At 39.8% G+C, this 26,591-nt stretch overlaps 1 protein-coding gene across 1 annotated transcript in view; it reads right to left on the bottom strand.

Annotated features, from left to right (window-relative positions):
* Positions 1-12,367: 12,367 nt before the first annotated feature.
* SNX1 (sorting nexin 1) overlaps positions 12,368-26,591 on the bottom strand; it is a 32,676-nt gene continuing 18,452 nt past the window's right edge. Inside the window, exons 9-15 of the mRNA XM_075273706.1 lie at positions 26,276-26,389; positions 23,965-24,058; positions 21,254-21,459; positions 20,178-20,321; positions 15,766-15,846; positions 15,032-15,103; positions 12,368-13,063 (exon numbers count right to left, since the gene is read on the bottom strand). Of these exons, the coding sequence (XP_075129807.1) occupies positions 13,013-13,063; positions 15,032-15,103; positions 15,766-15,846; positions 20,178-20,321; positions 21,254-21,459; positions 23,965-24,058; positions 26,276-26,389 (762 nt within the window). The 3' untranslated portion in view covers positions 12,368-13,012. The remainder of the gene's footprint in view (positions 13,064-15,031; positions 15,104-15,765; positions 15,847-20,177; positions 20,322-21,253; positions 21,460-23,964; positions 24,059-26,275; positions 26,390-26,591) is intronic.

Here is a 26,591-nt window from a genome sequence, read left to right as displayed (position 1 = left end):
TCCGTACAAGATTTTAGCAACGAACACTAGCTGGTCCGTTTGCAATTTCCATTCATTTAAATGGGATTTTATCTTGTGTCCTTTAGTGTCCTTTTACAACAATGTCCGTTTTTTCAAGTGGACAAAAAAAATCCTACATGCAGGACGTTTCTGTCCATTTGAAAAAACGGACAGCAAGTGTCCGTTATTTTGTTAACATTGAGGTCTATGGGTAATGGACATATAACAGACAGTTACTGATAGCCGTCAGATATTGTCCGTTATTTTGTGTCCGTTTATTTTCTGCGCATGCTCAGAAAGCAGCAAAAAAAAAAAAAAAAATGGACAGTATAAAAAAAAAACCAGACACTAACTGATCCATTAAATGCAAGAGTTGATGTCCCGAAACAAGTCAGCTTTTCATCATGCTCCTACCTTCTTTAAGTATATACACTTGAAAAAGGGCGTAGTGCCCGAAACGCGTTGTGTTTCTTCTACCGAAATAAAGGATTTTCAACTGCTTATTGACTGAGCGCGGTGATCCTCTCTATATTCTGGTCCTCTCTCAACATCGTTTAATAGTAAATGGATGTGTTTTGACAAGAGGTCCCTCTTAGGTCACCAATCTGATATTAACTGAGTCTTGTTACATGAACATCTTAATGGTTTGGAATACTTACTATAATATTAACATACCAGACTGCAGGAAGTCTGTGTAGGAGTAAAGTTCCCTGAAACTTAACAGAGTAGAACATTGTTAGTCAGGTGGACTTGAGATTTTTTAAGTAAGATATGTACATGGCGTTATACATTTATATAATAGAAGACGGCATACGTATGTTTGTTTACTGCACAATACTTTAGGTTTAGCTGTGTTGCAGTGTACAGGTTTTATTACACAGTACAGTGTTAGATGCATCAATCGTAACTAGTTTGTATCGGCTTCTTATAATGGACAAGGACAACAAAATACCAGCGCAAATGTGAACAGAGGCTTATTTGCAACACCTAACAAAAGTTGAATGCGAGTTTTTTGTTCAATTATGCATTTTTTTTTCTTTCTTTTTTTTTTTGGGGGGGGGGGGGGGTGTTAAGTACAGGCCACTTTGATGACATGTCCCCTTCAGTAATCATATATGGCTGGGCTTACATCTTCAGTGGGAGCTCAGTTAGGAAACTTTGTTGCAGATTCCATCAAAAATGCCAGTCAGCACATTGTGCCATTTGGTGTGGTAGAATGACCTACTATCTGATGGATATCTAACAGGCCCTATTACAGTGAATGGTGTCTGTCAGGTGCAAAGGACCTTGGGGCACCTTCATTATTTAAATTTTTCTGTTCCTATGACAGAAAATAAAAATAAGACATAATAGTGGTAAATGTAAAATTGTATATTTCCCATTCCACATCTGGAAATACCTGCTATATTTAAAATGTTATGCGGTAAAAAGAAATGTACAACATGTTATTTAGTAAGTATAGTGTCGCATGCACCCACACATACTGGTTTCATTTTTCCAAGCTCCCCTTCATGTTTGTGCCAGAGCTGGTAATTGGGGGTGAGCCGCACACTGTGCTCTCTGTCCATTAGCTAAGATGTTACAGAAAAGAATAAGGCACTACTGTTTACTTACGTCCGGCAGTGGAGTGGGTCAGGAAGGGAACTGCTGTTACTGGCACACAAACACTGAACATTTGTCTGCAGGTGTGTATGTATGACTTTTGCATGAGGGGTTTTTTTTATTAATATTCAAGGCACTTAATACATCCTACTTTGTATAAAATTGTAGATTAATATTGGACTACATCAACTTAAAGGCCGAATGCTAAAGTATACATGATAAAGTATACATCTGCTTATTTTGTCAGTATTTGTTAGGTACCAGATTTAAAGGGAACCTTTCAGCACCTCCACCAAGTCCAACTCTTTTCAGAATCTAAGGTCCCATGTAGCAAGCTACAGTCAAAAAGCACTGCGGGAAAAACTGCTGCGAAACGCATCATGGTTTTTGCAGTTTCTGTTTATGTACATACAGCATAGGTATAATTGACATACTGTAACTTCCAAAAAGTCAATGGATTTGAAATCGCAGCATATCCACTGTGGATATTTTTTTGCAATGTGTGGATGGGATTAACCAAAAGGACTGCAAGGACTGTAAAATACAGCGGTTTTTGCCACAGTGTTTGTGCTACGTGGGGCCCTGGGCTTAATTGGTGCTGTCCCGCTGATTTCAGCACAGTTGGATTTTTTTTATTTTTTTTATCTAGCCCTCCACCCTTACAAAGCAAAAGTGTGGTTATTTTTGACTCCTTATATGGTATTAGGACTCTGTACTTTCAGGCGGGTGGTGTCAGGAAGAAGCAGGCAAGGGGTACGATTTTGAACTCTGATACTGTCCTCCTCTGACTGTTGTGAATCACATCCCCTTTCCTAGCACTGCCAACCTGATATTACAGAGCTAAGTAACATATCAAGCACCAAAACTACCTGTGCATTGATTGCTTTGAAACGGCAAAAGCTATAGAAAAAATTCCAACTGTGCTGGAATCAGTGGAGCAGTGTCTATTAACTCCTTCCCGCCCTTCACTGTACTATTACATCACACTGTATAAAGTATAACGTTAATGCTGTGCACCGTAATAATACGGCACATTACCTCCAGCACTTGTCTATATTAAACAGCCAAGACCCAGGACTAGCCGTTGAAGTATCCGAATCCGGTGGATTAACCCCCCTGAATGCCATGACCAATAGTGATCAAAGCATCCAGTAGGTGCGAGGCAAGATTGAACCCCACCACCAACAACAACCCCCTCAGATCCCCCACAAGTCAGCCTCCTGACTGGCATACATACTGACATACCTACATACACAGAAACAAAAACAAACATGTTAGGTTTCTCCATGTGCGTATAAGGCCCCCACTATCTGAAAACTGCAATATTTATTCTGTACGTTGAATGCCATAAACAAAAAAAACAAAAAAAAAATTATACAGCTATGCACAAAATAACCTATTTTGGGCACCTTGCTTTCCTCAAAAAATAGCAATAAAACGTGATCAAAACGTCATACATAGTAAACAATTGGACCAATAAAAAGCACAATGTACCCCACAAATAAAGACCCATGACATATCTCCGTCAACAAAATAGTAATAAAAAAGGTATAGACTTCAGAATATGGTTACCCCAGGAAAATCGCTCATTTTCAAAAAGTGACGTTTTATTTATAAAAGTGGTAAAACATGACACAGTTGACATGTAATTTTTTAATTCAGACTGAACACCATGAAAACGTTGAAAAGAGCTATGACAAAATTATGACACCCCAAAATGGTGCAAAATAAAATTATGATTGGACATGCAAAGAATAAGCCCTCATTTAGAAAAATTAAAAAAGTTATAAATTTTGGAAGGTGGGACTGATAATATGAAAAAAAGTCTCCAAGCATTAACATACAAACTACCTTGTGTCCTTAAAGGGTTAACAAAAGCTAAGAACTAGAGTTCATGGAGGTGGTGAAAGGTCCTCTTTAACCTGCCAAGTCAAGTTACATTTTGTCAAACCACATTTATTTGAAAGGTAGTTAAGCTGCAGTAGAGGAAAACAGACATCTATAAAACTATAAAAACAGCAACATTAATCATATACAGTGAATACTGTAATGGTGAAAAAGCATCAAAGTAGTCAAATATCCCTTTAATTTCTTTTTTTTAATAAAAAGCAATCAAAACGTTGGACATTGTCCAAAATGGTAAAAAATAAAAGTGCATCTTGTGCCACAAAAAAAAAGACAACTCCATACACAGAAATCTAAAGTTGTCGGAATATGGTGACTAAAATAATTTTTTGCATATTTCAAAGTTTTGGATGTTTGAGAAGATATTAAAACATAAAAACTATAAAATTTGGTATCGCTGAAATTGTGGCAACCCAAAAACTATAAGGAACATGTCATTTTTGCCACACAGTGAATGCTATAAAAACCAAACCTGTAAGAAAATGGCACAAATTCAGTTTTGTTTATTTCGACCCCATTTTGGATTTTTCTAGCTTCCCATTATATTGTACGGAATATTAAATTATACCATTACGAAGTACAATTTGTCCTGCAAAATATAAGCCATCATACTGCTCTGTGAACAGAAAAGTGAAACAGTTATCACTTTTGAAAAGTGAAGAGTAAACTACAATAATGGCTGCAGTGGGAAGGAGATAAAAGTTGGATTCCAATATTTTCAACTATATGGTGTACAAGTTTCATATTCTCTGCTGCTGAATATTAGCAGGGTTTTAGTCCTTTGAGGACATACTGGAGACATATTCTAGAGCCATGTTGGCAAACCTTTGGCATGCGAGCCCTCTCTGTTGGCACACCGTCACTCCATCCAGGCTCCCTGATCCCGTAGAGTCCGGTACAGGATTCCCCATTAGTGAGCGAGCACTTCTTTCAGTTGCATCTGCAAATACATATTCAGCTGAAAACTGTCAGTGTAAGCCACAGGTACGCAGCTTACACTTACTGCAGTGTGTGACATCTGCCCCGACGCAGGCGCAATGGCATAATTCATCAGTGCCTGCAGTGATAGAAGGAAAAGGAATCCTGCTGCTCTTCGTGGAAGGTAAGGTAAGTAGCATATTATACGGTGTGGGGGCCCACTGTGCAGCGTATGATACTGCGTGGGGGCGCACTGTGGAACGTATAATACTGGTGGGGGCCCACTGTGGAACGTATAATATTGCGTGGGTGGCCACTGTCCGGTACATATGCTTACATATGCGTATGATACTGCAAGGGGGTCACTGTAGAGCATATAATACTGTTTGGCGGCCACTGTGAAGCACACTGTACAGTCTGGGGGCCACTGCGAAGCACACTGTACAGTCTGGGGGCCACTGCGAAGCACACTGTACAGTCTGGGGGCCACTGTGAAGCACACTGTACAGTCTGGGGGCCACTGTGAAGCACACTGTACAGTCTGGGGTCTACTGTGAAGCACACTGTACTTTCTGGGGGCCACTGTGAAGCACACTGTACAGTCTGGGGGCCACTGTGAAGCACACTGTACCGTCTGGGGGCCACTGTGGAGCACACTGTACCGTGTGGGGCCTTCACTATTTATGTCACACAGTATCTGTTTTATAGCAGACGTATTATTAGTACAGGCTGTAATAACATTGCACAGTCACTATAAAACTGATCCTCTGCGACCGTATTTTGCAGGTCTGTATTATCCGCAATTGTGGATCCACAAAGTATTAAGGTTAAATTGCTGTGTTGGTACTTTGCGATAATTTAGTGGGTTTTGGGTTGCAGTTTTGGCACTCTGTCTCTAACAGGTTCGCCATCAATGTTCTAGCGGCTGTTAATGCCATTCAAAAACCTTAACTTTTTATTTCTTGAAGTAGTTTACGGTGAATTTACCCTGCGAATAAAAAGTGAATGATGTCTCACTCCAGTGATATGTCAGGACCAGAAGTGTAGTTAGGGGTTCAGCAGAGGGGTGGGGAGTGCAAACACTAGAATCCGCCATTTACAAACACCCCTTCTCTGTTTACAAAGTAACATTTCATAGCACAGACTCACCCTACACACTTCCATGAGGAAAGGCTACAATTATATCCCATGGTCACTACAAAACAGACAGCGTGCAATGTAAACAGGGGCCATGGTCCCTTATAAACAGCTGACCAGTGGAGGCTCGCTGATCTCTTATTTATGATCTATCCTGAAGATAAATTATCAATCAAAATGAGCTGGAAAACTCCTTTAATAAAGCCCAAGTGCCACCTTAATTAAATTGCTTCCTCATACTATGCCCCTGATGTCCCCTAACATTAAAACTGACCCCAATGACCCCTTTTAAAAATGATGCCACGTATGATACTGCGTGGGGGCCAACTCCCTTATTTTCAAAACACCCACTTAGAAAAATGACACCCCCCAATATTCTTAGTACCCTCTAATGAACCTGTATAATATAATAATCCCCTCTACTACCTTAAAAAGGCAAAAAAAAAGTTATTTTCAGCTGTCTGCAATCTCTAGATGAATAGAGCCGACACCACTGATGTCTAGTTTCCAAGAGGCCTTGACCACACACAGGACATCTGCGTCTCCGATACTGTGACATGATTGTGCCCACTTACATCGGGAAGAAGACATCTTGTCTGTGGTCATAGCATCTTGTAAACTGCAGGAGTGAAATGGCTATGGCTGTGATACTTGTCATGGTTTCTGGGGGGGTTTTGTTTGCAGTATGGAATAGCATGGCTAGTCATCCATTGAAGATTGTTGGGAATCCCACAACCAGGTCCCCCACAGATCGGCTGCTTGAAGTGGCAATCCCTGAGTGCTGCTCAGTCTCATTTAACACCAAGCACAGTGACTGTACAAATGTACAGTACAAAAGTACTGAAGAGACTACAGCCTCCTCAAGGTAGCTGCTTGACCAGGGGCCCAGGTGTCAGACCCTTGCTGATCTTTAATAGACAACCTGTCCTAAGAACCTGTCCTAAGCACACTGTACAGTCTGGGGGCCACTGCGAAGCACACTGTACAGTCTGGGGGCCACTGCGAAGCACACTGTACAGTCTGGGGCCTACTGTGAAGCACACTGTACAGTCTGGGGCCTACTGTGAAGCACACTGTACTTTCTGGGGGCCACTGTTAAGCACACTGTACAGTCTGGGGGCCACTGCGAAGCACACTGTACAGTCTGGGGCCTACTGTGAAGCACACTGTACAGTCTGGGGCCTACTGTGAAGCACACTGTACAGTCTGGGGCCTACTGTGAAGCACACTGTACTTTCTGGGGGCCACTGTTAAGCACACTGTACAGTCTGGGGGCCACTGTGAAGCACACTGTACTTTCTGGGGGCCACTAATAGACAGGTTGTCTATTAGTACAAATGTACAATACAAAATGTACAGTACAAAAGTACTGAAGAGACTACAGCCTCCTCAAGGTAACTGCTTGACCAGGGGCCCAGGTGTCAGACCCTTGCTGATCTTTAATAGACCAACCTGTCCTAAGAATATATCAATTATTTAGCTTTGCGAACTCCTTTATCTATCATGCCCACTTATATTAGAGATTTTCTCTTTTCTCTTTTTTTCGGTGCATATTACAAGGTGGGATGTTTGGCACCGTTTTCTGACTCAGGCATCAGCCCACAGACCAGTCACAGGGTCAGTTGCTTCAGCGCTCCTGACTCAGCCAGATCAAATCATAAGCTCTTAATGCTGCATCAGCACAGACTGAAAATGACAGGACCAAAGCTTAACAGAGTTCAAAGCATGCAAAGTAAGCAGTTTATTTAGAGTGGCGGGGATTCTCTGGGCAGTAACACAGAGGGTGGAGGTAACATGCTAGTGAATATACCCCATCTCATGTAAAATTCCTCCAGAGTGGGGTCAGACTATAGCATAATAAAAATAATGTGAGCACAGAATACTGCCACACGCATTAAGCATAACCTTATTTCAAGTTGTAGCCCATTAAGTGAACATTTTTGCTAGTATAAGTAATTAATAATTTTGTAGAGTTTTGAAGATTTTTCTCTAGTCATTTTAATCATTTGTCATGGAGGAAATTTCTACAGTCTGGCACTTGCCAGAAACCCTGCCTTCATTTTCTTACTGTGGCCAGGTTATCTTCTCATTCATGTAGTGAGTCTGATAACCTGGCCACAATATATCATGACTGGGCTCCACACCAATGCACCTTATTTCATTAATTTATGGCCTGTTGCCGAATCGAGAGTTGGTAGATCAAAAGCCCTGTTTCGCTGGGGCTTGGGAGCAGGAACTGGAAGTACTTTTTCAGGAGAGCAAAGGTTGGCGTCATACACCGTGACACACAATGCAATGCCACGTCGGCGCCAGGAGCTCAATTATAAAATTCTGTATGCTACTCCTGTCAAACTGCAGAGTTTTGTATATGGGGGGTGGGTGGGGTGAAAGAAAGGTCAGTCAAACATAACGCCAATGCAGTGGGCATGCTTCCTCAGAGTCATGGTAAGACCGCAGACTGAAATGAAAGTATCCGGGTTAGGTCTATTGGCAGATGGTGGAGACAGCAGTAGTTCAGTCTTCGAAATATTCAGTTTTAGATAAAGCAAAGTCATGTAATTTGAGACAGCAGAGACATTGCTACAGGTGTTCTGCAGTACTGCATGGGTGATGTTAAGAGAAGACATATATAATTGGGTGTCATCAACATAAAGATGATATCAGAAGCCTAGCTGATGACTAGTCCAATAGGGGCTATGTAGAGAGAGAAGAGGAGGGGGCCTATGACTGAGCCCTGAGGAACCCCAACAGCATGTCAATCTGGTGAAATTGCCTTCTTAGGGCCCCTTCACACGGAGTTTACACTCCGCTCATTCAGACACGTATACACGAGCGCTTCAAAACACATCCCATTCACTTCAATGTGAGCAATGTGTAAAACCAGCTTTACACGTGCTACCATTGAAGTGAATGGGATGTGCTTTGAAGCGCTCGCGTATACGTGTCTGAATGAGCGGAGCGTAAACTCCGTGTGAAGGGGCCCTTACTTTGTGTAGCTCCTAATAAAATATGATCAAACCACAAATCATGATTGGGTTTTTGACAAATACCAGACCATATAGGGTTTCTGCATTCATGGTCATATCAACTGGCAATTGATCAAGCCAAAAGACTGTGACTACTGGTTAGAGGAAATCTTTTATTATAACTATATCTATTTATATTTACAAAAATGTTTCAAGATGGTTATGTTTGTGGCAAAACCCTGGCCAATGTGCTGCATGATAAAAGTTTCTTACCATTTGCAAGATGTCCTTTTTACTGACAGTGACTATAGCTATTCAGAAGCTAAAGAAACGGATTCTGGCTGGAAGTATGTTAACTGGGCTAGCCAACTGATCTTTATATGATCAGGGCAGGTTAACAAGTGCCTGTGTGTTACAGTTATACACAGGCAAATATACTAGCATGTATAGACTGCAATACTACTGTGTTTTTATGAGCCAAACCCAAAAGAGTACCCTCAAAAGGAATGGGAAACAAAAAAAGGAATCAATTATACTTATTCTTTCTGCTAAATCTACTGATGGCTTTGGCTTTAAAAAAACAAAAAAACAAAAACCCCTTCAACAAAAACTGCAGCTTTTCTACATTTCTTTTTAAGATCTTCTATCAAGGGGTTCTCCTGCAATTCACCTTCCTTGTACGGACAATAAAATAATATCTACTAATTTTAACATTAAATCTGCAGAAAATTCAACACTACAATGTATGGTATCCAGTAAGCAGCCATGTATTCATATGTATTATGAATCTGCTTTTGCAGAAAATCTTTTTACTGACCCAACTGCTCTGCTGCACAATTCACTATGGGAGAGACAATGTGACTTCACTGCTCTAAAACTAAAGCCCTGACATTCATGGTCCTATGCTGACAGATCACAGAGGTATTGTAAGTCTCTTTTTCACACATACGTAATTGACTACGAAAGAATTAATACTGGGATTCTGTCAGTCAATCACAACTTGCCTCAGCAGCACGCAGCAATATCTGCAGTGTCTACATGGAAAACCAGCCCTATCACTGAACCGACTAACACAGGAAAGTTGTGAAATTGTGCTACAATTTCCCATTCTTCTGAAGGGGTTTTCAGGCAGACTTTCAAGCTTGGTTATGTGACGAAAATGGAGGTATCTTAATACTGTCAGAGAGCATTTGACATTACATATTTGTCAAGAGGAAATGGTCTTTTCCTTAGAGGGAACAGAAAGTAGCTGTTTCCTGCTTAACATGATCATCTTTTAGTCCTCAGTCAGGCCCACTGGCATGTGCTGTATAATCATCTGCTGATCAAGGCAAAATCCGCACTTGTGTTTAATGACAAAGTGTATCTATGAATAATTTTACCATATATAGACTGTAAACTTTACATTGAAAGGTTAGAACATATACAAAAGTGCTGTTGCTGCAAATATATATTTCTACATATTCCTTGGTAAATATAGACTTTCCAGGATATACTTCATGTAAAAATAACACTGACCTGTACTGACAAGCAGCTGTATCCTCTTGTCTGGAAAGAAAACTATTTACGTTAATGCAATGACATAGAGAAAACCCTACAGTATATGGCTGCTAAATATACAAATGCATTTTTTTTATATTAACTTTGAGATGCACCAGATAGAACCAGTCAGCTCCATGAGGTCCATTTTTATATAATGTGTTAACTACTGCACTATGTAAATCTAGGCTTAGATAAGTACTTTGTGCCATTTTTCACCCCCGAACCTTAGACTAATAACTTGCCCATTGTAGCACAGGTATATACACATTTAAGTATTTCTGCTAGACTTTCAAGGCTGCTCAGTGCATGCAAGCAGGTACAAATGCAGCAAGCACAGAATGAAGAGCTGCAGGGCAATACTTAGTCGCATGGTGTCTAGAAGATTGGCACTGGTACATCTACTGTGTTGAATGTCTCCACTATTCCTTTTACATTAACGGTACATAGTATGTTCCATGATGTTCTATGATCAACATCCCCTGAAGAACACTGACAAGATAAATTTAGCGCATCTAGAACAGAAAATACTGATACTCTACTCATAAACTAACACTAACCAGAGTACTTTATAAAATCTAAAAAACAAGAATTTTTGTTGTTACCTTCAGCTTGACAACATATGTAAATTTACATTCAAAAGCACTTAGAGGATTTTAATGTTTTCCTTTATGTTGCTTATAGGTTAGGGAACAGCCATTATCCATACAATACATAGCTTTTCATAGGGGTTACAATAAAACTTTTATTACGAAGACACATAGTTATAGGGTTCTAGAGATTCCAGTCATCGCAAAGCCCCTAACTACCACAAAAAGCACAGAGCGTAACTCCGTGTGAAGGCACCCTTAGGCTGATAGATATCCTAGGAGTTATAACCTCCTCATTTTCAGCTTTGGATCCACTGAGTGGCCAGAAACTAAAGCCCAGTTCACATCTGCACATGGGTTTCTGTTTGGGGTCCGCCTGGGGCCTCCCCAAATAGAAAGTTAATCTGCATAAAAAAGCAGTTACCTTAGAAAACCCATAGACCCCTAAGACTATAATGCGGTCAGTGTGGTTTCCACACGAAAAATAGAGAGAAGAGTGCTGCTTGCAGGACTTTTCTCGGAATGACCTGAACGCAGATGTGAACTGGGCCTAAGGGGTTATGACAAACACCTTTGTGTCCTACTGCAACAGACTGGTCAGATGTGAGAGGCTTTTCCTCTAGCCAGTTGTCCTAGTCTCTATACACAACTGTAGTTCTGGGCTTTCCGGGGGTTTTCCGGGCAAAGAAAAAACATTTTTCAAAAAAGGTCTGTTAGTGCTATTAATAAGTTAATAAGTGCAATGTTTTGAGTGATTTCTGGGTTTCTCTGTGGGCTCCTGGCATCTCCTGCATTTGTTTACAAGGGCATCTTCCTGTTGTTTTCCTACAGCTACCATAATGCCTTGAGCCACTTAGCGCTGACTCACACCACCTCCCTCCCTCACACTCTCCCTCACCCAACCCCTTTAATACAAACCTGTAATAACAGATAACATATAGGCCCATTTTTTTTCTATGGCCCCATATAAATCATGATATTTTTTTTTACAGATCCGTGTGGAGGTCGCAGGACTTAGCTTCAAAATATGGAGAAGATCCTATTCCCGTCAGTTTTTGTAGCTCAGTCTACTCTAATGACAGGGTCCAAGAAAAACACGAATGGACACAGAATCCATCCATGGGCCATCTGTTCCATTTTTCATGGACCACTTCAAACCGTAAGGTTGTGTGCGTGCAGTCTTACAGTAAGACACCAGATATATGTAGTGTGTTGATGGTCACGTATGGTAGAACAGGGACTATTCGAGTAAGATTCCAGGGTTTTTACCTGAAACATTAAATTGCTGTGAATTGACAAGCCTATAAGTGTCATGTGTGATGTGACTGCCTACAATAAAGTATAACCAAGTGCAGATAATACACAGAGTGACGTCCCTATCCTTTCGTCAATACAGTGAGAAGGAGAAGGGTTGTGGTTGATCTGTATAGACTTCTTTATATATTTCTCAGTTTTAGTTTCAAAATGAAACAAAATAGGATCAAAGGAGAGGAGTAGTTTCATAAAGGAAGGGAAAAGAGAAAGGGATATTATTTTATGTGCATATTTTAAATCTGGTGCTCCTTTAAGGCAACATTGTAAATGCATTTTTGACATGAACTATTATAACTGTAAGGTAATGTAATGAAAGAAATCAGATTCAGAACCATGGTGAAGCATCTACCTAAAATTTCTATACCCAAAAATCCTCAACACATGGGAATACAAAAGAACATTTTAAGAATTTTATTGAATAACTGTGTGGTTCTTGTAGAATAGAAACACTCCATTCTTGTGTCTGTGTCACAGCCAAAAAAATATACATTATATATTTATATTAATAAACCCTCCCAAGAAATTCCCACTAGTTTAAATTGTTTTTTTTTTATTATTGTTTTGTTTTTTTTCTTCACAGAAAGCCCTAAATTATCAATCAGTTAATAAGAAAATATATGTGGAAGTTAAATGAAAAATATACACAAGAGAAATGTTAACAGATGTGGGCAGGTCTTTAAGTGCTGGGACATAACTGTCCTTATCTAGATTAACTTTCACCCGTCAAGCCAGTTTACAGTTATATCTAATGTCTCCTGGCTGATCAGGCTGCAAGAGGAAATGTCAATGCGTGTCCATACATGAGGCACTAGGCTGTAGTAGTAAAGATCTATCAACGCTCTGCACAGCAATGCGTAACAGATCTGGCTCAGCACTGATGGGATTAGCAGAAACTGATGGCATCAAGTAGATGTAGAAGCAAAATCGAGATTGTGATTTCTATAGTCTCTAAAAGGCAAGAGGTATAATATTTATATATATTAAAAAAAATGGCAAAAAGAGAAGTAGCATAGTTCGGGCTGTAATTCTGTTCCATGGCAGTTAGGATATAACTTTTGCTTCAGGTAGAAATGCTTCCCAGTACTTGGCGAGCTAAAATAAGAGAAAAATGTAAGATTAAGTGATGTGGCTTTAAAAAAAAAAAAAAAGCATGATGTAGAAGATGTTGCAATACTCTAAGTAAATACATGGTAACAGGACCTTCCACCACCTCCACCAATTCAAGTGCTTGCTATCTGTTCATAGGTGCCGCCCCACTGTTTCTAGCACAGTTGAAATTTTTTTCTGTAGCCTTCACTGTTCTTGAGCAACAAGTGCAGTTAGTTTTGGTGTCTGATGTGCTATGTAAGCTGTGTACTGGCAGAAGGGTGGTGTCAGGCAGGGGGTGTCACCCCTTTCCTACTCCTTTCTGGCACCACCTGACAGTACAGAGTATAAATAGCACATCAAACACCAAAAAGAACAGCACTGATTGCTTGGTTACAGTGGGGGCTAGAGAAAAAATTCAAAATGTGCTGGAATAAGCGAAGCTGCATTTATTAACAGATACTGAGAACTAGGGTTGTTGGAGGTGGTGAAAAGTCATCTTTAACAGTGTTTCCATGCCACTTAACTTTATTGAAGTGTCATTAAAAGGGAACTGGTCACCAGGGAAATGCAGTGCAATCTGCATGTGGCATGTTATAGAGCAGATGGAGCTGAGCAGACTGATAAACAGATTGGTGAGGAGAGAGTCAGTAGAACATGATATCTCTCCTCTTTCTTTGCTATAAAGTGAAGGAGGTGGTCCTATCAATGACAAAAGCCTCCCCTCTACAAGGAATACAAAGATAACTGTCAGTCACCGGTGGCACAAATACCTTAACTTTATAGCCAAGAAAGGGAAAAAATTTCAATGAAACAATGTTATAGTAAATCTTTCCCAATAAACAATATAGCTATCCGCTCACCTCCTCTAGCTCTTTAACATCCTGCCTGCTCATTGCACTGCAGTTTTCCTGGCGACAGGTTCCCTTTAATGTACGTAGGCAGAGGAATAAGCTAACCACAGCCTTACAAATATCAGCAAAACCAATAGCAGTGTCATCTTGCTTCCAGTTGTGCTTTTTGTATGACACCAAGTCCTCTTAAATAGTTACAATATCAATTTAATTTTGCTTTTATAGCACAGTACAGAAATTGCAATTATGGTACATCAATACTCAATAGGGCTCACACTCTAATTTTCTGGTCTGTTATACAACTACACATCATACGACAAATTTTATAACAAGGCAACTAGGCTGTAAACAGGTGGTGTGGTATAAACTGCATTCGGCTTTGCCACAGTTTTCTGTGTGGTTTTTCATTTTACAGGTGTAACATTGTCTGCTAGCTGGTTTTCACCACTGCTTTCAGATGCAATTCCTGGACTGCATATCAAAGGTTGAAAACTAGGGCTGAACTCATAGAAATAGCAGACATACTGAAGGTCTTTTTTTTTTTTTTGCAGTGCGTGGTTTGGATATATTTATATCCCATCCACCACACTGCTACTGTATATTGCAGCTGGGTAGCGGTCAGTAATTTTACCACGACTAAGCCACTACAAACTCACCCTGTGATCCCAAGAGAAAGGGGTATTATAATGAATGACAGTTATAACCTATGCAAAGGATAAGTGACTGACAGTTGGGGATCCAAATGCAGGAAGCCACAGCAATCATAAGAATGGGAATATGAGGGTCCCAAATTCCCCATGTGAATGAAGTGCGCATACTCATATCCCCTACTCCATTCACTTGTATAAGAATGACAGAAACTGCTGACCTAAAAGTCCCATAGAAGTGAATGGAGTGGTGGCACACTACCTCTGCATTCACATGGGGCATACAGGGACTCCTGTTTTCATGTTCAGTCAGATTCCTGGGTCTCAGACACTTATTGCCTATTCTGTTGGATGGAGATAAATCTGTTTGTACATATTATATTTGTTTTTTGTATATTTGTTATTTTCAGAGTAGAATTTTTAATCTGTGCTATTACAGTAACATATATTAAAGTATAGGACTGGTCACTTACTTTGTGCTGTGAATTCAAGAGGGTTTCCAAGTATTTCACTATGTGACTCTTAAAATCCTTCGATTTGTCTTTCTAAAAATGGAAAGGAAAAAAAAAACACCGTAAAAAGTAGACATCCTATTTATTCCTTAGGCAGAGATTTTGAGGAATTTCTATTTTAAGCAATACATAATGTTGGGTAAGAATTTTACATGGCTAATGTTTGTCTGGTTTCACAAAATAAAAGCAAGAAAAAAAATGCTGCAGTGCTGGTGTTCAAATCCCGCCAAGGGCATAAAACCATCTGCAAGGAGTTTGTATGTTCTCCCCGTGTTTGCATGGATTTCCATCCCATATTCCAAAAAAGACATAATGATAGGGAAAAATGTACATTGTGAGCTCTATGTGGGGCTCACAATCTACATAAAAAAAATAAAATTAAAAAAAAAGCAGGTGAAACGTGCCTAAAGATAAGTTAAAGTAAAACAGAGATTGGAATCAGTTTGTAGCACTCATTTGGGAGCTCCCTTTTCTGCTCGGGAATACAGGACTGTACCCAAAAGACTAAGCTCCAGACAATTTTGAGCTTGTAAACTTGACAGGATTAGCAGCTACTGAGAAACAGATTCAAGTGCCTTCATAACATCAGTTGTATCTCTAGGTGACTTTCATTACATGAAAAATGTCATGCAGCTTGTCATGGGGTCATATGACAAATTATCCTTTGTATGATGCATCATGTTACTACTATGTACCTCAAATCTCATGACCTCCTTTCGAACAGTCACAGAAATCCTCTCAAAATCCCTCTCATACTGCGTGACTCTGGACTCCCACTAGAAAAAAAAAAAACAAACAAAAAAAACAGATTACAGAAATGGATTACACACAGGTATTTTTTAAAAAAATAAAATCATAAAAAGAAATAGGGCGATTATTTAGCAATTCAGATTTGATTACCTCGAAAATTATGACTCAATTAAGAACTGGACACTACCAGGTGGGGATACATGCCTATTAGTGTTGAGCGAATAGTATTCGTCGAATACCTTGCCGGCATAGGAATGCGTGTAAATCGGCGGAACACCAAGGGGTTAAACGCATGGAATCTTCATAGACAAGAATATTTATTTTAAAAAAAAAAAAAAAACCCACTTTGACAACTGTATTTTATACTGACACAGGCCAATCAATGCCAACATTGCCAGACTGTGTAAAGCCAAAACGAATAGTTGTCAACTTATTCATAAATATTCAGGAGGAATAAGACAGGAATGAAATAACACAGAGGTGTAAGAATGAAAAATAAAAAATAGGCTCTGGAAATATTTATTAAAACAGACAGGAACTGTTACAGGTTCTCTCTAAAACACCATGCACACAAGCAAGTGTGCACCTGAAGTGGAGCTGATTTTGCAGCAAAATGCACTCCGAGAGATTCCCGAGTGTCATTTGAGTGTATTCCGTGATGTTCTCATCTCTATGGGAGCTTCCAGTCCATTCTGATGACACAAAGGAGAATAGGACCTGCTCTATTTTCACCGGAACAGATGGACCATCGGATACCACCTCAGATGGCACACACAGAGGTGTGCATGGAGCATAAGGGAAAGTGGGTTTTGTTTTGTTTTTTTTTTGTTTTGTTTTTTATTATTCTTGTCTATGAGCTTTGTCTAGTATTGCAGTACAGCGCTATTCACTTGAAAAATGCTACGGTGCAAAAGTAGACACATTCTTAGGCTGGGTTCACACGGGAGATTTTTGGTCCAGATTTTGATGCAGAACACATCCACTCTGCTGGTAAAATGCTGCTTTTTCACAACATGGGGCCCCAGCCTAAGGTAGGGTTCACACAAGAGTTTTTTGGACCGGATTTTGACACGGAGGCCACCTCAAAATCCGGTCCAAAAAACAGCTTGCTGATTGCTGATAAAGGCTCGGACAGGGTTTGAATAATCTCTCTATGTAAACACAAAGAGAACATTGAGCTTAATATCTGTCCTGGTAGGATGTGCATTCTATAGTACCTGCTGAGTGGATTCTGGCTAATCCCATCCACACATTGCAAAAAAATCTGCAGAGGAAAAGTTGCATTTTCAAAAACGCTCACATTTTTTGAAACTCACAGCATGTCATTTACACCTCTTTGCAGCATTTTTTTGGCTGTACTTTGCTATGTGGGGTCTTACCCCTAAGTGTATCCTGACCAGTGGTTTTCTAAAGTCTGAAGGATTTTAGGAGATGCAATAGCTTTAATGTGTTGTAGCCTACAATTAAAGAGGACCTTTCTTCACCTCTGCCAAGTTCAGCTCTTTGCATCCATCAATAGGTGTTGTTCAACTGATTCTGGCAGAGTTGGAGTTTTCTCTCTAGCCTCCACTGTTCCTGAACAATTAATGTGGTAATTTTTGGTGTCTGATATGCTCTTTAGTCTCTGTACTGTCAGAAGAGAGGTGTCAGGCAGAAGCAGACAAGGGGTGTGATTCTGAGCTCTGACACTGGCTGCATCTGATAGGAACTCTGAATCACACCCTTTTTCCTGCTCCTGTCTGACGTGTCTATCTGACAGTACAGAGGCTAAATAGAATATCAGACACCAAAATACCTGCAAAAATTACTTGAAAATAGTGAAGACTATAGAAAAAAAAATTCCAACTGATCTGGAATCAGTGTAGCAGTGCCTGTTAAGAACTGGAGGAGGTGGTGAAAGGTCCTCTTTAAATGATCTACTAACTAGTTCTTTCAGTCTCTGAAATCACTTGCTCTGGACTGCAGCACTGAGTCTATAACAAATCATTTAATATTCAGAAGGATTTTTTATACATATATATATAAAAAATTTTTTAGAAGTGTTAATGTATACTGAAGCCTCCACATCTACACATTGCGGACTTATTTCAAGTTAAAAATAAACAAAAAATTAAAATTAAAAAGGTAGGAAGTAGATAAAATTTTAATAAAACGTTTCAAAGGAATAGTTCCCTTTCACAGTGTTGTCTTTTATCTCCACATTATCCTATTAATATTGTGTGTTTGGATGTTTGTTCCTCAATCACGCAAAACCTGCTCCACCGATTTGGCTGAAATTTTCCACAAACATAGTTACTACACTGGATTGCGCAATAGGCTACTTTTCGTCACAATAGCGCACATACGTTTTTCCCAGGACCTCCACAAAACCCAAACTCACATCACTATCTCTGTAATCTCACACACTTTGGACCATAGCAAGCCACAAAATTCATATTACCCTCTACAGCAGAGGTCTGCAACCCCTGGCACACGTGCCAAGAGTGGCACTCCTGCCGTATTTCACTGGCACACCAGCAGCACAGGACCTGCAAGAGTTAAATAAAGTCCGAGGTCCCTTCAGTGCTCTGCTAGAGCTGAGGCATAAGGACACTCCCCTTTGAGAGGGGTGCAGGAAACCCAGGGGGTGGAGCTTAATCGCTCAGGTCTGTGCCTGCTATAGTGGTAGCTCCTGCCGTCTGCATCCTGCAAAAATTCCCCGAGGAGGAGAGGAAGCTGCTAGCAAAGTGAAACTGAAAAACACACAGGTACATAGGATTACTGTTCTAATTAATGTCAGGCATTTGGGGTTATTAGTTTAGTCTTAGTAACTTCATGTGCCTCACATTAATAGGAATAAACCCCATCATGTCCCTCATATTAACCCCTGTGTGCCTCATATAAAGGTTACTAATATGTGAGACATATGGAGGTACTAATAAAAGACCTCAATAATGAAGATACTTAATTATTACCTCCAAGTACTCACATATCAGTAACTCTTACACAAGGGTTAATGTGAGGGACATGATGGGGTTAATTGCTATTAATAAGAGGTGCATGGAGTTACTAAACTGTCATGCACAGGGACAGACTTTATGTTACTTGCTCAACAGTATCCTGTGCCCAAAACTTACATGTACTGGCGGAAAATAACAAATCATACAATGTCGTATTTCCAAGTATATTCACTTGTAATATCTCTGTCCCAAAGACACTATGTACAGTTTATACCAACACCGTATAGCAGCTGAAATACAAATTAACTTCAACACAAAATTCTCATGTGCTCTCAGAATTACAGCAAAAACAAGATAAAGTTACATTTCATATCCCATCCCTTATACACAGTACGAAAACCTTACCCGCGCCTGTATATACCCACTTCTACGATCACCGCAGACGAAGTCGCGGGTACCAGCTAGTCTATCATAATTCTACTACAGTGGTCCCTTGACTTTCGCGGGTCCGACCTTCGCAGAAGGGCTATACCACAGGTTTTAATATTAATTGAAGGATACTTCTTCCTACTGATGAGAAAGTAGGCAACAGTAATCGCCCTGTATGTAGTGAGTTAATATATAAATAAAGAATTATCAGTTGTTCACTAACCAAACTGGTCCTAATGTGGGGGCCTCCTGAGGAAGGAAGCCGTATCGGCGAAATGTGTAGGGATGCATTTTAGGCACTTTGCATTTTTGGGGAGCTCCAGCTTAGCCCTTTCCCTGGCATGTATTAGTAACCATATATATGGACCAGAGTGGGGTCCACATTAGGACCTGTTTGGTTAGTGAATAATTGAGTGATAATTATACATATTACTAAAATATATTAACGGACTACAAAGGAGTCGAGTACTGTTGCCTACTATTTCAGCACTTTTGCATCTGTGTGATATTATGTGTTTTCTAAGCCATTACCGTGGGCTGTGACTTAAATAATGGTTACTATACCATGTATTATTACTATACATTTGTTATTTATCTATGTTCACTGTAGCCCCTTATACTTGTTTCTTGTGGTTTCTATGTTGTCAGTTTTGGCATTTACATTATCTGCCCTGCTGTAGTTTTTAACTATATATTTATGTAGCATATGTTTGATGAAATTTTCTCTACAAATATTATATTTTTATATACATTGTGGTTTGATATGAGTCTTTTGATCACATTTTTCTGAAGTATTACAGCGTTTACTGTGTACTGTGGTGTAGGCATTTTGAGAGGCGTTCTTGAATATTGAGCAGCAAGACTTTACACACATATAAAATGCGTAAGCAAAACCTTATCCACAATATAGTGTGTATGGATGTATACAAGTAGGTGTTTAACACTCTCTACACTTCAGAGAAACCAGAGCACATTCACCTCACACTCACCTCAGAGATTTCATCCTTTGCCTGCTGTAATTTATCTGGCTTGTTGGCCCACAACAGACGGGCTTCGTTCTCCCTCTTTTTCTGTAAAGTTGACTGGGCATCCTGCCAACGCTGCCAGGTCTTCATACGTTGGTCAAACGCACCCTACAGCAGACACAATGAATCGGTGAAGCATGGCCTGTAGCGCAAAATGAGTCTTGTATCTTCCATAAAAAACAAAATGATCTAAAAACATTGTGATTAAAAACTACAATAGTATATTTTACTGGATTGAAGTTAAATAATTTGCTGAACAGTACCCCCACCAATCAGCTGTTTTTAAACACAGTGTACGTGGCTGGAATCAGAGGTCTCCATACACCATGCAATGGCCATGCCATGCTTGTGAAATGAGCTCTAATTCATCTGAATCAGGAGATGTGCTACAATAGTGTGGAAACACAGCAAACAAATCCATCTACTTCTGGCACAGCACACTCTGCTGAAACAGCTGATCAGTGAGGGTGTTATGTGTCAGACCCCTACAGTAATGATACTCAATACAGAGTGATTGAGAATACCTTTAATTTTTGGTAAGGACCTTCACTCAGTGCCCCATTACCTGACTACGGGTGATGTCTTAAGTTACGGAATTTCTAGAATAGATTAAGTGATCTGCAGAGTTTGCAGCAGCATGGTATGTAATAAGGAGATGAGAAGGCTATGACAGTTAGTACTCCACAGCCATTCTAAACCTTGTGCTGAGTGATAGCACAGCAAGGACACATATCTAGAATAATGTGGTCTGCTTTGCCAGCTGCTTATCTTCCCTGTAGTAAACGTCATCATGGTCCCCCAACTTAAAGAACATAGTCAGTATGTAACAAGTAGAAATACATACAAAAAGACATGGCACACTGGTACTTCTGTGATAGCAAATGTTACTAAACAGTCGGTGTCTACAGAATAGGTTGAGTTACACCATGTCACCAATAGGCATATTCATACAAATTTTTTTCTTTGTTTTCATATAGTACCTATACCAATCTCATGTTTAACAAATATGTTGGATTGCTTAGATCAGTTATGTCACTCACCCTGACTGCAGACAGGATGCGGATATAGTCAGCCAGAAGTTCAGCAAGAAGGTAGAAGTCACTGTTAGCCTGTTCCTGATGTAGTTGTTCTATCTTCTCTTCTACTTCAGCTAGCTGAGAAAGTGCCCGGGAAAGTGCAGTGTTATCCTCTGAGCTCCCTAGCATCGCCAGGCTTTTGGCAAACTGAGCAGTATTCACAGCAAGTTCTGCAAAAAGAAGCAGTCCATACATATTCAAAAGTCCATCAATATATCCTATCCTACTAATCCTACTAATATTATAAATGTGAAAGTTTGTGTGTTTGGATGTTTGTTAGTCAATCACGCAAAAACCGCTGAAAGGATTTGAATAACCTGGATTAAAACATAGGCTTCTTTTTATCCCGGTAAATGACATGGCTTCACAACTGATATGAATTTCACGTACTTTGTTATACTGCTCTTGGCTGCAGCTTATCTCAGCTTCTGATTAAGCCAGGTCTGTTATCTCTCTGTGTAAACACTCAGCTAACCCTCAGTGGATTGTGTACATGTTTTTGCATATTATCTGATCTGCCCCAGGCAGTGCTGACACACTGGATGGAAAAACACCTTTAGGGCGCCTTCACACAATATAACGCTCCGCTCATTTTGTCCATTTTACACATGTAAAAATACACGTGTAAAATGTAGTAAGCCACTGAGTTCAATGGCTTACGCACGTATTTTTGCGTACGCAAAATTATGCACGCAAAAATATGTGCTCAAAAATACGCGCGTAAGCCATTGAAACTCAATGGCTTACTACATTTTACACGTGTATTTTTACACATGTAAAATGGACAAAATGAGTGGAGCGTTACATCGTGTGAAAGCGCCCTTAATCCAAATTGCCAATTTGCTACTTTTAAACATGCCGGGAAAAAGAAAATCTAATTTGTTGCAAAATTCTAAAACAACATCTATGAAGGCAGCCAGAAGTAAAGAGTTCTCCTCAAGTAGAGTTGACGGAGATTATTAGCGCCAACAACACGCTCATTATATGGCTTCCCAGTGAGCTGCTGAGATGCTGGAACAATCAAGGGCACAGCGCGAGGAACGAGTTGAACGGCAGGCCAGCTTGACAGCTGTCGAAACGCCAGAGCAGGCGGATCATCAACACCAACAACACGCTCATTATATGGTGTCCCAGCGAGCTGCTGAGATGCCAGAACAATCACAGGCACAGCGTGAGGAAGAAGTTCAGCAGCAGGACAGCATGAGAGCTGCCGAAATGCCGAAGCAGGCGAACCATCAATGGTAGCCATTTGCTGAATAAAGGCAGATCATCAACACCAACAACCCACAGACGAAGTGGGCAGGCGCAGGCAGAGGCTAGTTAGATATAAATAAGAGAACTTTTATCTTTCAAAAGTATTGCCACTGACAACTGTTCACATGAGGCCTCAAAATCAGCACCAGATTCCTCCCTGGTTCTGACTCTCATTGTATTTAAATGAAGGCAAAGATTGGAGCAGGATGGTGAAAAAATAATTATCCTGCTCAATTTTACCATGGACTCCACAACTGATCAGCCCCATTGAACTGGGACTGATCAGCGACTGAAAGATGCAGAAGAAACCTGAAGTCCTGCTTCAGCTTTCCGCCATGAGTCAGGGCCAGAAATAAAGAAGAATCTAAGGTAAAAGTCAGATGCAGTTTCTGTTCGACCCTAAATGGGGCACCAAATACCCCTGCCCTCTGTACCCCGTCAGTATAAATATGTCACGTGTAATAAATATATATCTCAATGTTAACATTTTTAATGAATGAAGACAGTGTTAGAAATCTGTTTTCGCGCTGCACAAACTGTAAGGTAATGCAGAGCACCAACCCAATAACACTATAATAAGGGTATTTTTTTTTTTTTTTTTTTTTTTTTTCTTTTTTAAAAGTCTGACAAAATGAAGCGTACAAATGAATATGTTGCGTTTGTATCACCAAATACATCAATGTTAAAAAATAATGTATCGTCCCTTAAATGAGGGGGGGGTGGGGGTGTTGGGCATTATGCTGTGTCTTTTTCTGCATTTGCATCTAAAAAATGAAAGGCCAAAGAAAGGAACCTTACATCTTTATTTAACATAGCTGTCAATTACGATGGATATAAATAGAAAAAGTGTTCTGTTTGATCCTTCATTCTGTTTCTCTGATGGATTAGAACAAAAGACAAAGACTATAGTGTAAAACTGCCTGAAAAGAATGATTAGAATATTTGAGGTTCATATAAGAAAATGCACCATCTGTCCCCATTAAAGTGGCTTGAAACAAAATCCTCAGTTTAAGCCTATGTTCACACTACCGTTATTAAAGTCCTTTGCCTGTCATAGGATGACCGCCACAGACAATGACAGTAGTAAAGTAATGGTCAAACACAGAGCCCCCTCCACCTGTGTGTGTTCCAACTGACTGTAATGTAAAAACACGACAGAAGCTGTCTTACATTATGTTTGTTTACTTTTGTAATGGAAAAACATGATGGAAGAAAGCTTCCATCTTGTTTTTGTTTTGCATGGGGCTGATTGCAAATTGACACCCAATGGAGGGGGTTCCATCTGCATCTGTCTTTTAATGTCCACTGTTCTAATCCTGTGACGGATAACAACAAAGTACATTAAATAATGATATTGTGGTATTGTGAACCTACCCTATGAGTTTATAGGTGAATTAACTGCAAAAACATTATTCACATACCTTTCCTGTGGTTTACTAGCGTTTCCACCACAGCATGAAGTTTCCGAAGATGTTGTTCTTCACATTCCACCTCTTGCAACTTGTCTTCAAACCACTAAACAAAAAAATAAAGAACAAATGACAGAACCTGAAAAAGTTCAAATCAGTGTTTATATGTTTGATCCCTGTCACACTGCATATTTTGTAAAGCAGAGTTTATCTCTTATAAATATCAATTTATTTATGGGTAAGCTGCAGCGGGTCAAAAAAACAAAAAAAAACCACTGCAACACTGCTCTGAGCCACTAGGGGGCATTTCCATATTGATCAAATGATGACATGTACTCCCTACTGATTTTAAGATGCATTTGAACAATTGTATTGTTTTTTCCCTATTAATTTAGAAATTAGTAGGACAAAAACTATCAAGATACAAAAGTATCCGTCAATGCGATTTCCAAACTAAACCATCAAGGTTCATTATGTTCAAACTTGTGTTTGTCTAAATGCATCCATGTGGACAAGCTAAGGGAGACATCCTGAAAAAGGAAGGTAGTAATACAGGTCAGATTATGAAAAAACAAACAAACAAAAAACTCTGCAGACAGTGTATATTCTTGTTACTTGACAAACAAGACATCCTGAAAATTGTATTATGCAATATCCTGTGATGTAGCAGATACCTAGCTTCTTATGATCAGACATACCCACCATGAAAGCATCATATGCACGAACTAACAGGGTTAGCAGCAGAAACTATGCGTGAAGGCAGCACACAGGTATTAGAAAGGTCTTAAGGTATCTCCTTCCGTGAGACCCAGTTCAAGTTAATTATGCATTGGTATCACACCCCTGCCCAATTCCCTTAACCCAAGCATTTCGCCCCTCTGCTGGCGCTGCCATTCAAGTATTGGTACATTATGCCACATTTTTTGAGACTGTACCTGTGTCAGCCCCTTTTGGTTAGAAGTCCAGTCCCTCACCAATGCTTTATTTATCCAAGGTGTCCCGCTAGACCTGCTTATTTATCTAGACACTTATAGCTCTCCACTGAAAGAGGTCTTCTCCGCCTTTGGGAGTGGACCTTGTGGCTAGAGTGAAAGATGTCCGGAGTATGGAATATCTGACGGCATCTCTCAATCACACTATGGATGCCTTTCAAGCCATTTGGTCGTCCAGGGACTCTTACTATATTTTGCGTGGTCTCTGATTCCCTCCCACCTCCCCCCTCCTTTCCCTCTCCTCCCTTTCCCGTTTGTCTCACTTTGTTAGTGATTCTTTTTTCTTTTGTGCTACTTGTCCGATTTTATGTGCGTTTACGTTTCTTGTAAAATTTTCAATAAAAATTACAGTTTAAAAAAAAAGAAAGGTCTTAAGGGTGCTAGTTCAGAGTGGGGCTGACCACCTCCCCACAGTAGGAGAATCCACCAAAAAATAAAATAGAACGGCACTTCAAATATGGTTACGCTTCAAAAAATTCCTTTATTAATATAATGCAACATTTCAGGAGAATCCCTTCATCAGGCACATGAAAGCATCTGCTAGGAAGACCCATGAGAGGTGTCCTTGCTTACCCCACAGCTTATCTCTTTGAATTTGCCTGCCGTTGCTTTTGGGAATAAGCTGATATTCCTGAACTCTCCGTTTACAAGTACTCGTATCGATGCTGTGACTAAGTGATTCATTTATATGGACTTCAACTATCTATTTGAACTTAAATCTGTATGTCATTCGTTTCATGCACCTGATGAAGGGATTCTCCTGAAACGTTGCACTATATTAATAAAGGAAAGCATAACCATATGGAGTGCTGCTCTATTCTATTTTTTGAGGGTTAGCAGCAGGACTGCCCTTGTAGGGGCAAGGAGTCAAAACTTCCGAGGAGATAGGATGAAATTAGGGTTATTCCTCCTGCACCCAATATACGGATTCCTCTTTCCTGCTTCTGAGAAACATGGCCCCATGCTATATGTAAATAACTCATAACAGAACTTGGTAAGAATGTTCCATTTTTTTTATAATGACACTTTATATATTCTTTAGAACCGGTTGATAGGTTGAGGGACTAACTAAATGATTAAGTTTTATTTGGTTTTCTATAAGAAGGATCTATGCTTCTAGTCTTTTTGATTGCGTGATCCAGGAAGGATTTACATCTGTTCCTTCTCTTATTTTGCTTATAAGCATATGCCCGAACTGCTAACATGTTTATATTACCTACAGGATAAAACATGAACACAGACAATCACAATGCAAGTTAAGTCGTGAAGGAGTTAGTCGCTTTCCAAATTATGCAATAGTAAAAGCCTAAAAGTCTGCATCCAGTACTCACAACATCAGATTCATTCATCTTGATAGTCATTTTGTTGACAGCATCAGTGGCTCTGTTGAACATCTTGAGGAGACCAGCTCCACTCAGAGTCTGAGTGCTGACAGCACGAGGAAGCTAAAAGAGAAAAACTTCAGCATATTATAAAGTCATAATGCAAACTTTAAAGCTGTTGACTGTAAACATATATAATACAAAACTATAATGAAGCTTACACCAAGTATAATCGCCAGAAGCATAACTCTCTAAAACTAATACAAATTATTGAAACAAACAAACAAAAAAAAAAAAAAAAAAGAGCATAACTCATTACATCAGG

Source organism: Leptodactylus fuscus, chromosome 5, assembly GCF_031893055.1.
Source record: "Leptodactylus fuscus isolate aLepFus1 chromosome 5, aLepFus1.hap2, whole genome shotgun sequence".
Taxonomy (NCBI): Eukaryota; Metazoa; Chordata; class Amphibia; order Anura; family Leptodactylidae; genus Leptodactylus; species Leptodactylus fuscus.
The sequence above is the reverse complement of the archived record's forward strand: the minus strand, read 5'-3'. Positions and strand labels throughout refer to the sequence as shown.